The 18,585-nt window shown below is 45.9% G+C and overlaps 1 protein-coding gene across 1 annotated transcript in view; it reads left to right on the plus strand.

Moving 5' to 3' along the window:
- The first annotated feature begins 959 nt into the window (after positions 1 to 959).
- The window catches only part of LOC120066571 (DENN domain-containing protein 5B-like), a 64,048-nt gene continuing 46,422 nt past the window's right edge, over positions 960 to 18,585 (plus strand). Inside the window, exon 1 of the mRNA XM_039017997.1 lies at positions 960 to 1,068. Coding sequence (XP_038873925.1) covers positions 960 to 1,068 — 109 coding nt within the window. The remainder of the gene's footprint in view (positions 1,069 to 18,585) is intronic.

The following is an 18,585-nucleotide window of genomic DNA, read 5'->3' on the forward strand; positions in this document are numbered from 1 at the left end:
GCTTCTAAAACATTTTCGGGGGGGAGTTTGCCCCACCAAGATTTACATGCTAAATCGCCACTGCGTAGGTCACATAAAATGAGCAGGTCAAAGACATGCGATTATGGGTCTTGCGCTCATAATGGGGGTGCCACCATGCGACTTGTGCAACTTGTATGCAGTCGCTCAGTTACAGCCACAGAGAAGAAGGGGTAATGATTACACTTAGCGCTACGACACATCTGGAAATCGCAAGACCAGAGAGGGGTCTAGACAGGTCGAAATTGGAGCAAACTCGTGTAATATGAGCACACAGGTTGCAGACTTCAGGATTCCCAGATTATGCAGACGCTTTGCATAATGTGAGTGCTCCAAAGATGTCAAGATTTTAGTCCTAGTCTAATGTATGCCTAGCTTTAGGGTTCCATATAGAACTCAACCAACACCAATCCAACTTCAAGGAAGTAAGGATGTATGTCTGTAGTATTCGAACAAGGCCCTTTAAAGAGCACTACTCATCACCCAGCACTGACGATGACTGTGCTCCTGTTTTTGCACAGCACAATGACCTATTTTAATTGTATGGGGATTTTAATGAGCTTCATTGTCATAATTAGATCACATCAAACATTAGTCATCATCTGGCCAGCTTAAATGTGAATCTGAATATACCTGATGAGAACATTTTAGGAGATTTTCTCTCTCTCGCTCTCTCTCAGTTCTCACACAATGAGGTAGGCTGCCTCCAACACAACACATTCATTTCGGGCTGACACTAGGCTGACTGCCGACCGTGGACGGAGAACATACAGAAAGGACAATTTCATCCCGAAAAGAATACACGGTGTTCGTTTGATTAAAACGGACATTAGCACACTGTCTAGACTACAGCGTGTCCTAATTTGCCCTGCGTATAGGCTACAGGATGGAGGTCCAGAGTATGAATTAGAGACGAACCGAGTAGCATATCTAAACCGATGATGAGCGGGGTTACTTCGGGCACAGGCTCGGCTTCGTGCCGCTTCGCCCACTACTTCGTGGTGTGTGGATTGGACACGGAGACTGGTCTAGAACCCGAAGAATTAGCAGGTAAATATTCTGTTGTTGATTGATAATTGCCTAATTAATAGAAGAAAAAATGTATCTTAAACTTAAGAATTAGCTTACGCAATTAAAGGCGAAAACGCCGAGAGATCTTAAATTGATTGATTGATCAATTTATTTATCAAAGTGATTGGGTGACATTCGAGGGTTTTTTATTTGTGTCTGGCAGCAAGTCCAGTGTCATGTGAGAAGTGCGGTTCCATCTCGTGAGACAACGTCGGGGAAACAGATGAGACTGGGAGCGGTGTTTATTGTTGTCACAGTCACAGCTGAGTGCATATGAAGCCCCTAGTTGGGTACTATGGGGTAACTAGCCCCCCCCCCCCCTAACAACAATGTCTAATTTCTGACACAAAAAGCAATGTTTGGAAGAAAATTGGTATGTGGATGAAGGTCATACTTAGATGAATAAACTATAAAGGAAAACAAATGGCTACAGTTTACACTTTCTTTTGTTGTTATTTTATGAAATGTTGTTTTTAGGAAAGGGGTGTTTTTTAAAGTATCGGGGTAACCCCGGTAGGAGATTATGCCATAGGGTTTCACAGAAGTGTCTTAAAATCAATTGAATGAGTTTTATTTAGAAATGATTTTGTAAGTAATAACTAGACTTATCTTTTCATTATCTTATTTTAATTATTTTAATAAAATATGAGGGGGGTATTGTGTTGCACATGTCACCATTAATATCCACACTATGAGGGGATTTGATGTTAAGTCCCTCTTTTTAACTCACCTGTACATACATTTTCTTTGTTGATCCTTTTCCTTACAATCCATTATGTACAATTGCACAAAAAATTATTTGAATAATGCAAGATTTGATATATATTTTTCGTGGTATCCAATTGGTAGTTACAGTCTTGCACCTCCCGTACGGACTTGGGAGAGGTGAAGGTTGAGAGCCCATTCATCCTCCAAAACACAACCCAGCCAAGCTGCTTCTTGACACAATGCCTGCTTAGCCTGGAAGCTAGCCGCACCAATGTGTCAGAGGAAACACCATGCACCTGGCTACCGCGTCAGCGTGCATTGCGCCCAGCCCGCCACAGGAGTCGCTAGTGCGCAATGGGACAAGGACATCCCTGCCGGCCAAACCCTCCCCTAACCCAGACGACGCTGGGCCAATTGTGCGCTGCCCCATGGGTCTCCCAGTCACAGCTGGCTGCGACAGAGCCTGGACTCAAACCAGGATCTCTAGTGGCACAGCTAGCACTGCCTTAGACCACTGCACCACTCGGGAGGCCATAATGCAAGATTTTAAATCCCAGCAGTCTTTAAAATTGCATTCAGGAGCGAAAGGTTTTCAATAGTTGTCTTTAATTCATAAAAAAAAGATGAATTGGAATGGAATATAACTAATAAAACTAAAACTCAGTGTAAAATTGATGTGGAAACTCTCTTATGCTCTGCAACTGCACGATTATAATTTGTACATAGGTCACAAATAAAGCTATCCCCAGGAAAATTGGAGTACAACTCATGAGCCCACCTCTTGCACTGCTCACACCTAATCCAGTCCCCACCTGTGACTGAAAACAGGGGGAGAGATGCCAATTGAAAAGCTCGCTTAAAAACGTAGCTAGCTATCTAGCTATATGACATAAAATGTGTAAAATAGCTAAAAGGCTATAAAGTAACATTAACTGTAAAGATATCAGTAACTAGTGGAAACATTTACAACTGCAATCAAGTTACGTTATCTTTTTAATGTATTTTACCTCAGACGATCAAACAGTAAGGTTGCTAGCTAGCACTCTTAGCAGCTTATGCTAACTAGCTAGCTGGCTAGCATTTACTGCTAGTGAAATTGCTAGCTAGCAAGTTAGCATAAACTAGCGCTAACTGGGTTAGTCATTGTCTAAATGACAGTTTGCTCTGTTTGCTTCCATTTGGTTCTTAATCGGTTTCCGTTGCCAGACGTAATGAATAAACCCCTGGTTTATCACAGTCCAGGTAGAGGTAAGGGTTATGGTTAAGGTTAGCACTGACCCAGCCAACACACAGTTTCTTCTTCTTCGCTGTGGTTTTATGGCGAACTACACTCAAAAAGGTGTATTGCCGCCACCAACCGAACGGTGGTGAAAAAACTCACAAAAAAAGTATTTGCGTTACGGAGTAGGGGAAATGAACATTAGACTCCACAAACTACAAAAATAATTAACACAATTTGTATAAATAACATATATTCCCATTACTTCAGTCATTTGAAAACTCAAATACCCTACTCAGGCTCTGGGGCCTGAGAGGGTGGAATCGCACGATACAGTATTCCATGTAGTTCATCTGATGTTAAATATTTTAGACCCAGAAATAGTTCAGCTGCAAAAACAATGACGTCCATCAATTCTTGACTTCTTTTCAACTTGTGTAGTGCCGTTTACCACCATCGCTATAAAATACACAAAATTACTTTATTTACGTGAAAAATGTTCTGCATTTATTAGCGGAGGAAGGCGGATACCAACCATGTATATTATTCCACTCCCGCTCACTCGTGTTGATGCTGCTGCAGAGTAGCCTACACACAGGGATAAACAAGTGAATTAACATCTCAGACATGTTTATTCTGATCTGCACTCTTCTGTAGCTGGAACAGGGTGGATGCACACTCAACCAGATTAACAAAAGCCGTCTTGCTGGACTGTGCTTGGTACCAAATTAGACATGGCACTGTCAGGTGTGTGCGGTATCTCGTCTGCCAAGAATAGACCTCTGGCCTTGTGAGGTCAAAGGTGGTGCATGGCGGTTCTCGAGGGATAATCTCCTCCACTGATGAGTCCTGTCTTATCACAGACAACCATCTCCCTGTCCCATCCTCTGGTGTAATGGGTGTGGTGGGTCATGTTCATTGATTATGGCACAAAATGTTTACAAAATGTTGTGCAACACGACACAAAAAAACAAGCCTTCCTAAAAGGGCCTACTGTTTCGTGCCTTGTAGTGAACACGGCCTGTTTCTTCTGTAGCCAACTCCTTTGTGGTTGTCGTAGCCTACCTAGGGGCCAGATCCTTTCCTGGTCAGGTCACTCGGATGCAGTGGATGGCGTGCTTCACGTTGCCACGGCAACCGTGACAGTCAGCCACGGCGATGCTGTCTTGCCTGAAACCTGAGAGGGAGTGGCCACCTCCAGAGAGTCCCTGGCCTATGGTGTGTAACTGGTATATTGCCGGCTCTTGTATATTGGAATCTCCATACTATGTCCCCGGTGAGGAGGAGGCAAGGAAGTGTGTGTGCATGCGTGCGTGCGTGCACATATGCATGTGTCCGTGCGTGTGTTCTATTTAGAATAAAACAATTTGAACCATCTTCCCACTTCCTCTCTGTCATTGTTAAATCACAGAGAAAACACACACACACACACACACACACACACACACACACACACACACACACACACACACACACACACACACACACACACACACACACACACACACACACACACACACACACACACACACACAGTCACACACACACACACAGTCACACCCTGTATTCTGTTTTCCTTGTGGAGTTGGGGGAGAATGACAGGGGAGGGAGTATCAAAGGCAGAATATTCTCTGTAGAATACGTCCACAGGGAACATTGCGGGGTGGTAACCGGACACATTTATCCCTCTGTGACTGTCGTCATGCAGCCTAGCTAGCCTAGTGCTTTGTCTCAGGCTATGAAAATGAAAAACCCCATCCTTACCCCCCTTCACATTCACAACAGCCCCCCTACTCACTGAGGATCACGTTATCCAGACCATGCAGGGAAAGGAAAGGACAGAACTCAGTATTACTGTTATTAGTTATAGTGTGTGTGTGTGTGTTTCGATAAATGGATGTGTGGGCATGCATGTGTTTTAGATTATATTTTTTTAATGCATGCTTGTGTTTTTTTCGAGGTAGGCGCGCGTGTGTGTGTCTTGGTGTAGCGTTTCCAAGTAAGGACAGTAGTGATAGCAGGTTCCCTGCCGGGTGGGACAGGGTTCTGCTCCCTGCTGGGTGGGACATGGTTCTGCTCCCTGCTGGGTGGGACATGGTTCTGCTCCCTGCTGGGTGGGACATGGTTCTGCTCCCTGCCGGGTGAGACAGGGTTCTGCTCCCTGCTGGGTGGGACAGGGTTCTGCTCCCTGCTGGGTGGGACATGGTTCTGCTCCCTGCTGGGTGGGACATGGTTCTGCTCCCTGCCGGGTGAAACAGGGTTCTGTTCCCTGCTGGGTGGGACAGGGTTCTGTTCCCTGCCGGGTGGGACAGGGTTCTGCTCCCTGCTGGGTGGGACATGGTTCTGCTCCCTGCTGGGTGGGACAGGGTTCTGCTCCCTGCTGGGTGGGACAGGGTTCTGCTCCCTGCTGGGTGGGACAGGGTTCTGCTCCCTGCTGGGTGAGACAGGGTTCTGCTCCCTGCTGGGTGGGACATGGTTCTGCTCCCTGCTGGGTGGGACATGGTTCTGCTCCCTGCCGGGTGGGACAGGGTTCTGCTCCCTGCTGGGTGGGACATGGTTCTGCTCCCTGCTGGGTGGGACAGGGTTCTGTTCCCTGCTGGGTGGGACAGGGTTCTGTTCCCTGCTGGGTGGGACAGGGTTCTGCTCCCTGCCGGGTGAGACAGGGTTCTGCTCCCTGCTGGGTGGGACAGGGTTCTGTTCCCTGCTGGGTGAGACAGGGTTCTGTTCCCTGCTGGGTGGGACAGGGTTCTGCTCCCTGCCGGGTGAGACAGGGTTCTGCTCCCTGCTGGGTGGGACAGGGTTCTGTTCCCTGCTGGGTGAGACAGGGTTCTGCTCCCTGCCGGGTGAGACAGGGTTCTGCTCCCTGCTGGGTGGGACATGGTTCTGCTCCCTGCTGGGTGGGACAGGGTTCTGCTCCCTGCTGGGTGGGACAGGGTTCTGCTCCCTGCTGGGTGGGACATGGTTCTGCTCCCTGCTGGGTGGGACATGGTTCTGCTCCCTGCTGGGTGGGACAGGGTTCTGCTCCCTGCTGGGTGGGACAGGGTTCTGCTCCCTGCTGGGTGGGACATGGTTCTGCTCCCTGCTGGGTGGGACAGGGTTCTGTTCCCTGCTGGGTGGGACAGGGTTCTGTTCCCTGCTGGGTGGGACAGGGTTCTGCTCCCTGCCGGGTGAGACAGGGTTCTGCTCCCTGCTGGGTGGGACAGGGTTCTGTTCCCTGCTGGGTGAGACAGGGTTCTGCTCCCTGCCGGGTGAGACAGGGTTCTGCTCCCTGCTGGGTGAGACAGGGTTCTGCTCCCTGCTGGGTGGGACATGGTTCTGCTCCCTGCTGGGTGGGACAGGGTTCTGTTCCCTGCTGGGTGGGACATGGTTCTGTTCCCTGCTGGGTGGGACAGGGTTCTGCTCCCTGCTGGGTGGGACAGGGTTCTGTTCCCTGCTGGGTGGGACATGGTTCTGCTCCCTGCTGGGTGGGACATGGTTCTGCTCCCTGCCGGGTGAGACATGGTTCTGCTCCCTGCCGGGTGAGACATGGTTCTGCTCCCTGCCGGGTGAGACATGGTTCTGCTCCCTGCTGGGTGGGACAGGGTTCTGCTCCCTGCTGGGTGGGACATGGTTCTGCTCCCTGCTGGGTGGGACAGGGTTCTGCTCCCTGCCGGGTGAGACAGGGTTCTGCTCCCTGCTGGGTGAGACAGGGTTCTGCTCCCTGCTGGGTGGGACAGGGTTCTGCTCCCTGCCGGGTGGGACAGGGTTCTGCTCCCTGCTGGGTGGGACATGGTTCTGCTCCCTGCCGGGTGGGACAGGGTTCTGCTCCCTGCTGGGTGAGACAGGGTTCTGTTCCCTGCTGGGTGGGACAGGGTTCTGTTCCCTGCTGGGTGAGACAGGGTTCTGCTCCCTGCTGGGTGAGACATGGTTCTGTTCCCTGCTGGGTGAGACAGGGTTCTGCTCCCTGCTGGGTGGGACATGGTTCTGCTCCCTGCCGGGTGGGACAGGGTTCTGCTCCCTGCTGGGTGAGACAGGGTTCTGTTCCCTGCTGGGTGGGACAGGGTTCTGTTCCCTGCTGGGTGGGACAGGGTTCTGCAATCTGGCCTTCACCAATCTGCTTATGTAACAGCAGGCCATCCTCGTGTGTGTGTGTGTGTGTGTGTGTGTCTGTGGATGGTGTTTTCTGAGAGGTGTGTTTGTGTCGGTGAACAAATGTGTGTTCCTTTGAGGGGTGTGTGTGTCTGTCGATGGTGAATGTGTTTTTTGAGAGATGTCATGTGTGTAATTGGAGAGAGGCTGCAGAGAGACAATCTGCTCTTGTTGGCCTCTCAATAGATGCCACTTGTGTTTCTGCAGCCCTAATCAAATGTCACATGACGTTCCTAGCTGGAATGCCGGATCGCCGTGGTTTCACCTCCCGGCTGCTCCCGGCCGGCTGACTGTCACACGGAAGGACATTAGTGTCGGAGAGGGAACCCCACAGTGGGCTGTTCAGGGACGCCGAACTGTCGTCCGGTTTGGAACATGTGATATTGCTGGATTGGAAAAGGCTTTTTGCAGAATAGACATTGAACAGGTGTTAAGGGAAGTTTTGATTTTTAGAGCATATTACAACCTTGCTTAAAGTGATCATGAACGCAGCCTGTGATTAGTTTGTGTGACGGAAGACAAGGATGGACTTAGCTCCTGTTGGCTGTATTGTAAAAAGACCTATTGAAGTCCTATTAGGCTATATTCAGTCACATTGAAAAGCTGGTGGTTATGCTTGTACAGTCGGTTTTGACCTCACATGAACTCTTGGTTGCTTCTGTAACCAATCAATGATCAAACCCGAGTCGTCCATTCTCGTGAATGCGTTATCCCTCTGAGCTAAATCCTTCATGCAAGTTCTCCAGTGTGGGGGCAGTGTTGCATATCATTTCACCAAGCATAGTTCAGCAAACCACTACATTTATTCAGGAGACGAAGACCATAGGAGATTCTTATAATTGAGACAGAGTGTCTGCTCCTTGAATGAAAGCCAGTTGTCATTCTGTCTTTTTATCGCTCTACCCACCTCAGTCTCTCTCCTTCTCCTCTGCCCGTCCGAGCGTGTGATGAATTGAATCTGGTGGGGCAATTGAGTTGGGCGAAGATGAAATTACGTCGCTCTTTTTTTTTTTTTTTTTTTTTTTTTTTTCTTGGGGTGGATCAGCTTAATATTGCGGAAAGAATGTTGCTTCCAATGTAATTGTCTGCATCATTTCCAATCCCCCATATTTTTTTGGGTAAATATATATATCCATACACGCATGCATACATATATACATATATACATACACATACCTATATAGACATACATACTTTTTTAAAGAATATACCTTTATTATTATTCCCCGCAACCCTACCACCGCTCCCCCAATTGGAGTAAACTAATAAACACTTCTGCTTTTACCTTCAATTTATACATCTTATACCTATTTTACAGACACAGACTACTTTATAATAGTTCTCTCGTTTGTTCTTAGTCCTTCCTCTATTTCTGTTGTCCATCCAATTTTATTTCCACTTGTAACTGTGCTATTTCACAAAAGCTCCGCACCTATACACATTTCACAGATCCCGTATGCCCTACATTGTTTATCTTGTTATTAGTCCCACCCTTCAGTTCCACTCAACCCTTCCCATCTATCTTCCAACATCATCCATTTCGGATTTTTATTTGCCATATATTTTTCAACTGTGCTGTGATGCTTCACAAAAGATTTGAACCTTCCTATTCTCATAGCTTCTACAGATTGTAAATTAAAAATAAACATTTTTGCTAAAATAATTATTATATTATTGATTGATTGACTATGGCTTTTCAAATCCCCCAGTATTGCTATCTGTAGCGTTAGTTCTAGGCAAATGTTGCAATTCTTCAGCCATTCCTGGACCTGTGACCAAAAACAAGCTACATATGGACAATACCAAAATAAATGATCTAATGACTCTGCCTCCTCACAACAGAATCTGCAGAGCTGGGAAGATTGTATACCCCATATATATAACATTCTATTAGTTGCAAGAATTTTGTACAGTAATTTAAATTGAAAAATTCGAAGTTTTGAATCCGGCGTTGTTTTGCGTATCAATTTATAAACCATGTGCCATGGAATGGGTACATCGAAAATCTCTTCCCAACTATTTTGCAATTTATATGGCACAGCTGTCAGTTTTTTGGTCCTTAAATGAAATTGGTATATGTTTTTATTTATCACACTTTTCTTTAACCATTTATGTTCTTTAATACAGGGCCGACATACAAGTTCCTTACTTTTTTCCCCTTCTACTTGCCTCTTCCATTTTTGTGGTAATGCTGCAATTAATTGGTTGTAATTTTGGGTAGAGCAGACATTTCCATATGTCTGTGTTAGCTGCATGTGTGACATAACTCCACCAGTCCTATTTATGATATCATTCACAAAAATTATACCTTTTTTAAACATTTCTTCGATAAATACATGTCACGATCTTTCAAGATCGAACCCAGAAGCAGACCAGGACAAGGAGCGTAGGAAGAAGGTGAGTATTTATTTACAATAAAATGTGAAAAGGTAGATATATCCAGATGTCGTAGCGGCCAGCGGTGGTGAATAGATGAGAAGAAATAGGTGAGTCCAATGTAGTAGTAGAATCCTCTGTCAACCAGGCGGGAATGGAGTGAATGATCCAGGTGAGTAATGTTCATGGCTAACGATCCGGCAGGGAATGGAAGTCAGGTCAGAGCTTTTGAAGGGTAGAGATGATGATCAGGACAGGTGTGCAGATTACTGATGGGAAACAGGTGCGGGTGAACATCAATCTCCCAATGAGCTAATTCGCCCGGCAACCAGACAGAATGCATTCCAGGACACCTGAAACACACTCCAGGACAGACACACAGGCAAACCCAGACTCAGGAAGCGGGATTCGTGACAGTACCCCCCCTCCGACGAACGCCACCGGGCGGACTACCTGGAGCGCCAGGATGGAGGCGGTAGAAGTCACGAAGCAGGTCGTCATCCAGAATCTGACGCCGAGGAATCCAACTCCTCTCCTCTGGACCATATCCTTCCCAATCCACTAGATACTGGTACCCTCGACCCCGCCGTCTGGAGTCCATGATGCGGCGCACCGTGTAGACCGGACCACCTCCGATCATCCGAGGAGGGGGAGGACGAGGAGGAGGAGGCAACAGAGGACTGAGGTGAACCGGCTTGAGACAGGAGACATGAAAAGTGGGATGCACTCTAAGTGTTGCAGGCAACTTGAGTCGAACCACCACAGGATTTATGATTCTCTCCACTACAAACGGACCAATAAACTTCGGTGACAACTTCCTTGACTCCGTCCGTAGAGGAAGATCCCGTGTAGCCAACCAAACCTTATCTCCAACCGTATAAGCTGGGGCAGGAATACGGCGACGGTTCGCCTGGATCTGATACCGGTCAGAAACTCTAAGGAGAGCCTTCCTGGCCCGATGCCAGGTCCGGTGGCAACGACGAATGTGGGTCTGGACAGAGGGAACCGAGAGATCCCTCTCCTGAGAAGGAAACAAAGGAGGTTGGTATCCGTAAAGGCATTGGAAGGGGGACATCCCCGTGGCAGATGAAGGAAGGGTATTATGGGCATACTCAACCCAGGGTAATTGAGATGACCAAGAGGTGGGATCAGAGGAGACAAGACAACGCAGCGTGGACTCCATCTTCTGGTTGGCTCTCTCCGCCTGACCATTAGATTGAGGGTGAAATCCAGAAGTGAGACTGACTGTAGCTCCAATGGCCAAACAGAAGGATTTCCAGACAGCAGAGGTAAACTGAGGACCACGGTCAGAAACAATGTCACTGGGCAATCCGTGAACCCTGAAAACCTCCCTAACCAGGATCTCGGACGTCTCCGTAGCCGATGGAAGCTTGGAGAGAGGAACAAAATGAGCAAACTTGCTGAATCTGTCCACAATGGTCAGAATGACCGTGTTCCCAACAGAAGGGGGCAATCCCGTGACAAAATCCAGGGCCAGATGCGACCAAGGTCGCCGAGGAATAGGTAGGGGGTGAAGAAGCCCAGAGCTGGGCCGATTGGTACTCTTGTTCTGGGCACAAACAGGACATGCGGCAACAAACCTCCGGGTATCTTCTCCCATGGCAGGCCACCAAAAACGTCTGCGCAGTAGTGCCATAGTCCGAGCAACGCCAGGGTGACAAGCTATCTTGCTGGCGTGGGACCACTGAAGGACAGCAGAACGGACCGACTCGGGTACGAACAACCGACCGGGTGGACCGTTACCGGGGCCGGGCTGCGTCCGAAGGGCCGCCATCACATCCTCCTCTATCCTCCATGTAACGGCTCCCACGACCACATTCTGGGGAAGAATCGTCTCAGTCTTGACCCCACTCTCCTCCGTCTTAGAGAACATCCGGGACAGGGCGTCCGCCTTCCCGTTCTTCGACCCAGGTCGGAACGTCAGGGAAAAATTGAAACGTCCAAAAAACAAAGCCCACCTGGCCTGACGGGCGTTGAGACGTTTAGCCGATTGTACGTAAGCCAGATTCTTGTGGTCAGTCCAAACCACAAACGGTTGCTCCGCTCCCTCCAACCAGTGACGCCACTCCTCCAAGGCAAGCTTCACAGCGAGAAGCTCCCGGTTACCCACATCGTAGTTTCTTTCAGCTGGAGAAAGACGACCAGAGTAGAAAGCGCAGGGATGGAGTTTACCGTCAGTGGAGCTACGCTGGGACAGGATGGCGCCCACACCCACATCAGAAGCATCCACCTCCACAACGAACTGACGGGAAGTGTCAGGTTGAGAGAGAATCGGGGCGTTGGTGAATCGGCTCTTCAAGTCCAGAAATGCTCGGTCTGCCTCAGGAGTCCAACAGAACTTTCTGGTGCAAGACGTCAGGGCAGTTAAAGGTGCAGCCACCCGGCTGTAGTCACGGATAAACCTCCGATAAAAATTCGCAAACCCCAGGAATCTCTGGAGCTGCAATCTTGTACCGGGCTGGACCCAATCCCGAACCGCCCGAACCTTCTCTTGGTCCATCTTGATCTCTCCCCTGGATATGATGTACCCGAGGAAGGACGTTGTGTGGGCGTGAAAATCACACTTCTCAGCCTTCACGAACAGCCGGTTCTCCAATAACCGCTGCAGGACCTGCTTGACATGCAGAACGTGGCTAGAAAGCTCCTTTGAGAAGATGAGGATATCATCCAGGTAAACGAACACAAAAATACCAATCATATCTCTCAGAACGTCATTCACCATACTTTGGAACACAGCCGGAGCGTTGGTCAGTCCAAACGGCATCACCTGGTACTCAAAATGTCCCATCGGAGTATTGAACCCAGTCAACCACTCGTCCCCCTCCTTGATCCGAACCAAATGATAAGCATTACGTAAATCAAGCTTCGTAAAAACCGTAGCACCCTGTAAGGAATCGAAAGCCGAGCTCATCAAGGGCAGGGGATACTTGTTCTTAACCGTAATATCATTCAAACCCCGATAATCAATACACGGTCGAAGAGAGCCATCCTTCTTGCTCACAAAAAAAAATCCTGCTCCCAAAGGTGATGACGATGGCCGAATGAGACCTGTAGCTAGAGACTCCTTGATGTAGGTCTCCAAGGCCTCACGTTCCGGTCGAGAGATACTGTATAACCGTCCCTTGGGAAAGGCAGATCCAGGAAACAGATTAATCGCACAATCATAAGGTCGGTGGGGAGGAAGGGACAGAGCCTTCTGTTTACTGAATACCTCACCCAACTCGTGATATGTTTCTGGAACCAGGGACAAATCAGGAGGAGCAGAGTCACTGACCTGACTGGAAACAGCAGGAGAACAGGCAGTCCTAAGGCAGTTAGCATGACACTCAATGCTCCAACTAGTTACCTTCCCTGTCACCCAATCAAACGAGGGATTGTGTTCCTTCAGCCAGGGGTAACCAAGAACCAGAGGAACATGGGGCGAGGACAAAATGAAGAAAGAGATAAACTCTGAATGATTTCCCGACACCAACATCTTAACCGGTTCAGTCCTCATAGTGATCCGTGCCAGACTACTGCCGTTCAGAGTGGTTGCTTCAATGGCTTCCGGCAATTGCTCCTTGGAAAGCCCCAGCTGTTCCACCAAGTCGGCATCCATAAAGCTGCCATCGGCACCTGAATCGATAAAAGCGTTCATGTCAAAACTCTGATCCTTATTCATAAGGGTCGCAGGAAAACGGGGTCTGACAAGATCCTTGAGAGATTGAAACTGGCCCGCTAAAATTCCTCCCAAAACTAGCGAGCCGGGCAGTTTAACGGGCGCTGTGGACAAGCGGAGATGTAATGTCCCGATCTACCACAGTAGAAACCGCGATTGGTCTCACGTCTGCGTTGACGCTCCTCCTTAGTTAGCCCGTGTCGCCCCACTTGCATTGGTTCAGAATCTGGTGGCAAGACCCCTCCACTAATCCCGTGTGGAGAATAATGCTCAATACGTCCTGGTTCACCTCCTGAACCGAATGGTAACCGAGTTGCAGATTGATTGGATGGGCCCCACTGCTTCTCCCTCCTTCTCTCTCGGACTCTATTATCTACCCGAATAGATAAAGCGACCAAGCTGTCCAGATCACTAGGCTCTGGATAAGATATCAGCTCGTCCTTAAGTTCCTCTGACAAGCCCTTGTAAAAAACCGCTTGTAGTGACTCCTCATTCCAACCACTCTCCACAGCCAATGTCCTGAACTCAATCATAAAATCTGCCACACTGCGATCTCCTTGGCGAAGAGAGAACAAACGTTTAGCTGCGTCCTTACCTCGGACTGGATGATCAAAAAGCTTTCTCATCTCTCCCGTGAACTCCTGATATGAAGCCGTGCAGGTTCCCTGTCGTTCCCAAACGGCTGAAGCCCATTCTAGAGCTCTTCCACGCAACAGTTCAATAACAAAGGCTATCCTAGCCTTGTCAGTGGCGTAAGAATGGGGCTGTAGATCAAACACTAACCCACACTGCATAAGAAACGAACGGCATTTTCCCAAATCCCCTTCATATTTATCAGGCGTCGGTACCTTGGGTTCACGGAATGACACCGCTCCAGACACGGCAGGTGAGATGGGTGAAACCGGTGGTGAATGAATCGCCGGCAAACTGAGCTGATCCTGGATTTGTGTCAAGCTAGCAGATAAGTTCTGGATCGAACTCGCTATCTCCTGTAGCGCCGTATTGTGTTGTCCCAATGTCTTCCCCTGCTGGGTAATGGCATGGCAAACGGAGTCCAGGTCCGCTGGGTTCATTACTGGCCGGATCGTTCTATCACGATCTTTCAAGATCGAACCCAGAAGCAGACCAGGACAAGGAGCGTAGGAAGAAGGTGAGTATTTATTTACAATAAAATGTGAAAAGGTAGATATATCCAGATGTCGTAGCGGCCAGCGGTGGTGAATAGATGAGAAGAAATAGGTGAGTCCAATGTAGTAGTAGAATCCTCTGTCAACCAGGCGGGAATGGAGTGAATGATCCAGGTGAGTAATGTTCATGGCTAACGATCCGGCAGGGAATGGAAGTCAGGTCAGAGCTTTTGAAGGGTAGAGATGATGATCAGGACAGGTGTGCAGATTACTGATGGGAAACAGGTGCGGGTGAACATCAATCTCCCAATGAGCTAATTCGCCCGGCAACCAGACAGAATGCATTCCAGGACACCTGAAACACACTCCAGGACAGACACACAGGCAAACCCAGACTCAGGAAGCGGGATTCGTGACAATACAGTTTTTTTATCAATTACTATATTTGAATTTAACCACAATATTTGTTGTACTATTTGTTCCGTCCTTTCAGGTGGATTAAACTGAAATTGCAACCAACTTTCTAAGGCTTGTTTAAAAAATAAGGATATTTTGGAGATTATTTCCTTTTCAAACAACCGAAAGTGAGCAGGTGTAATCTGAATAAAGGGAAAAAGGCCCTTCTTGAACATAGGATGAGACATTCGTACCAATTTACTAGAGAACCAGTTTGAATTTAAGTATAACTTTTGTATGACTGATGCCTTTAGTGAGAGGTCTAATGCTTTAATATTTAATAATTTCTGCCCTCCGAATTCATATTCGTTATATAAATAGGCCCTTTTAATTTTATCTGGCTTGCCGTTCCAAATAAAATGGAATATTTTTTGTTCATATAATTTAAAAAGCAGGTCACTAGGTGTAGGCAAAACCATAAGCAAATAGGTAAACTGTGATATGACTAAAGAGTTAATCAGGGTGATTTTTCCACAAATAGACAAGTATTTTCCTTTCCATGGTAGCAAGATCTTATCTATTTTTGCTAACTTTCTATAAAAATTTATTGGAGTGAGATCATTTCTTTCTTTTGGGATTTTTATACCGAGTATGTCCACATCTCCGTCAGACCATTTAATTGGTAAACTACATGGCAATATAAAATGTGTATTTTTTAGTGATCCAATACGTAATATGGTACATTTATCATAATTTGGTTTTAATCCAGAGAGGATAGCAAAGGTATCTAGATCCTCTATGAGGCCGTGGAGAGACTCTAGTTGTGGTTTTAAAAGAAAACATGAATCATCAGCGTACAATGACACCTTAGTTTTTAAGCCACGGATTTCTAATCCATTAATATTAATGTTTGATCTAATTTTAACAGCTAACATTTCGATGGCAATAATAAATAGATATGCCGATAGTGGACAACCTTGTTTTACTCCTCTAGATAGTTTAAAACTTTCTGAGATGTAGCCATTATTTACTATTTTACACCTAGGGTTACTATACATAATTTTAACCCATTTTATAAGAGATTCCCCAAAATTGAAATATTCTAGGCATTTATATATAAACTCCAGTCGTACTTTATCAAAAGCCTTTTCAAAATCAGCTATGAAAACCAGACCTGGTGTCCCCGATATTTCATAGTGTTCTATTGTTTCCAGTACTTGCCTTATATTATCTCCAATGTATCGTCCATGTAAAAAACCTGTCTGATTAGGATGAATAATATCTGACAAAACTTTTTTTATTCTATGCGCCAAGCATTTTGCTAGGATTTTTGCATCACAACACTGAAGTGTAAGAGGTCTCCAATTTTTTAATTGGACTGGATCTTTATATATACCACTTGGGTCCTGTTTCAGTAATAACGATATCAGACCTTCTTGTTGCGTGTCTGATAATCTACCATTTATATAGGAGTGGTTAAAACAAGCTAATAATGGTCCTTTGAGTATATCAAAAAAAGTTTTGTATACTTCCACTGGTATGCCATCCAGCCCTGGAGTTTTCCCATCCTTAAAGGCCCCAATTGCATCAAGCAGTTCCTCCTCTGTAATTTGGCCTTCACATGAGTCTTTCTGTACAGATGTTAATTTTACATTATTAATAGGAAAAAAATCCATACAATTAGTTTCAGTTAGTGGAGATGGAGGAGCCTGAAACGAAAACATATTCTTAAAGTACTTTACTTCCTCTTTCAAAATATCATTTGGTGAATCATGCGTGACTCCATCATTTGTAACAAGTTTTAATACATTTTTTTTGGTAGCATTTCTATATTGAAGATTGAAAAAGAATTTGGTGCATTTTTCCCCATATTCCATCCAGTTCGCTTTATTTTTATAATATATTACACTGGATCTTTCTTGAATAAGTTCCTCCATTTCTTTTTGTTTTTCCTCTAACTTATTCTGTGCCTCTATGGTACTGTTTTTATTGCTATCTAACTGTACTGTTAGTCCTTCAATTTCCTTTGTTAATATGGACTCTTTTGATCTAAATTCCCTTTGTTTTATAGATGAGTACTGAATTGCATGGCCTCTAAAGGCACACTTAAAAGTATCCCATACAATAAGGGGATCTGCTGTACCTATGTTATGTCTGAAAAAGTCAGTTATAAAATCTTCTGTCCTAGTTCTAAACAATTTATCATCTAGTAGACTTTGATTAAATTTCCAATATCCTCGCCCACGTGGAAATTCTGTAAGAGAAATATATATGCCAATTATGTGATGATCCGACCGCATTCTGTCCCCTATCAACACTTTTTTAACTTTTGGTGCCAGAGAGAATGGTATAAGAAAGTAGTCAAGACGACTAGCTTGATTCAGCCTCCGCCATGTATATCTCACTAAATCAGGGTATTTAAGTCTCCATATATCCACTAATTCCAATATATCCATGACATTCATGATTTCCTTAAGTGCCTGAGGGTGATAGTTTGTAGTGTGATTTCCTTTCCGGTCTATAGAGGTATTTAAGACCGTATTAAAATCTCCCACTATAATAATAGAGTCTAGTGTTGCTTGTAGAGTTGATAAATTCTTATATATATTTTCAAAGAAGCTTGGATCATCATTATTCGGACCGTATAGGTTAACAAGCCATATTTGTTTATTGTCCAATAACATATTTAAAATAATCCATCTACCTTGAGGATCTGTTTGGACAATTTGCACATTTGGATCAAAATTATTGTTAATTAAAACCATCACCCCTTTTGAATTTCTTTGCCCATGGGAGAAATATATTTTGCCCCCCAGTTCTTTTTCCACAAAACTTCATCTAAAATTGTTGAATGGGTTTCCTGTAAACAATAGATATTATAATCCTTCTCTTTTAGCCAGGTAAATACTGATCGTCTTTTCTTATTATCTGCTAAGCCATTACAATTGTAACTGGCTATACTTATTTCACCACTTACCATAATGAGACGTCGCTCTTTATATAGTCAGTCATCCCTGTTTCAATCTGTCCGTGTTGAAGGATGGGACTCTGCGTACGACTGTTAATCACCCATTTTAAATATGGATCAATCGTGAAATGTCAGCTGCTTTATCATAGGCCTCTTTGTCTTTTAGGTTTCGGGTCACTCCTCTGTTCGTCTGCGTATCTACTGTATGAGAAAATTGGGGGATTTTTACAGAATGCCTACTAGCATCCAATGAAATTGTATGCGTTTGTACTCTTCTTTAACATCACCAATGCTATAGACCAATGAAAACCAGATGTCATCCTGTGATCCAATCAGCAATGTTCATTAGGGCACCCCATAGCAACATGTTTTGAAATGTTTCGCAACAGTAAACCAAGTCAAGAGTTTCTTATTGGACAAGGTCTGGTAGTGCCTCCCCATTTTGATTGTTTTCTTTCCGTAAGTGGGCCTACTGAACCAGACTCAGGTTTGACAATGAAAGGGTTATATGTGGCATAAAATGGCGTCGTCCTCTTCCTGTCCTGAGAACTGATGTGACTGACTGAACTCCCCGAAATCTAGCCATGCTTGAAGAGGGATCCTGTGATGTTGAGATTTGCAGCAGTGTCTCAGAGACAGAGAGACGTTTCAGTCCCTGGAGTGGAACCGTGAGACTAAAGGCCTGTTCCAATGCGAAGGAACTGCCGTCTTAATTCTTTCTACTGTTCCTCCTTCCTTCCTCTGAGTAATCACTGATCCGTCATGGCAGAATTGGTGTTAGCATACATGTACATAGTAGAATGTTGCTTTCACCTATCCGATGGTGTTACTTCTAGGTAGGATAAATGCATGTTTGTAGTGTTTTAACATGGCCAGCAGATCTGTTGTGGTTGTC

The sequence above is a fragment of the Salvelinus namaycush genome, chromosome 21, assembly GCF_016432855.1.
Source record: "Salvelinus namaycush isolate Seneca chromosome 21, SaNama_1.0, whole genome shotgun sequence".
In the NCBI taxonomy this organism is placed as follows: domain Eukaryota; kingdom Metazoa; phylum Chordata; class Actinopteri; order Salmoniformes; family Salmonidae; genus Salvelinus; species Salvelinus namaycush.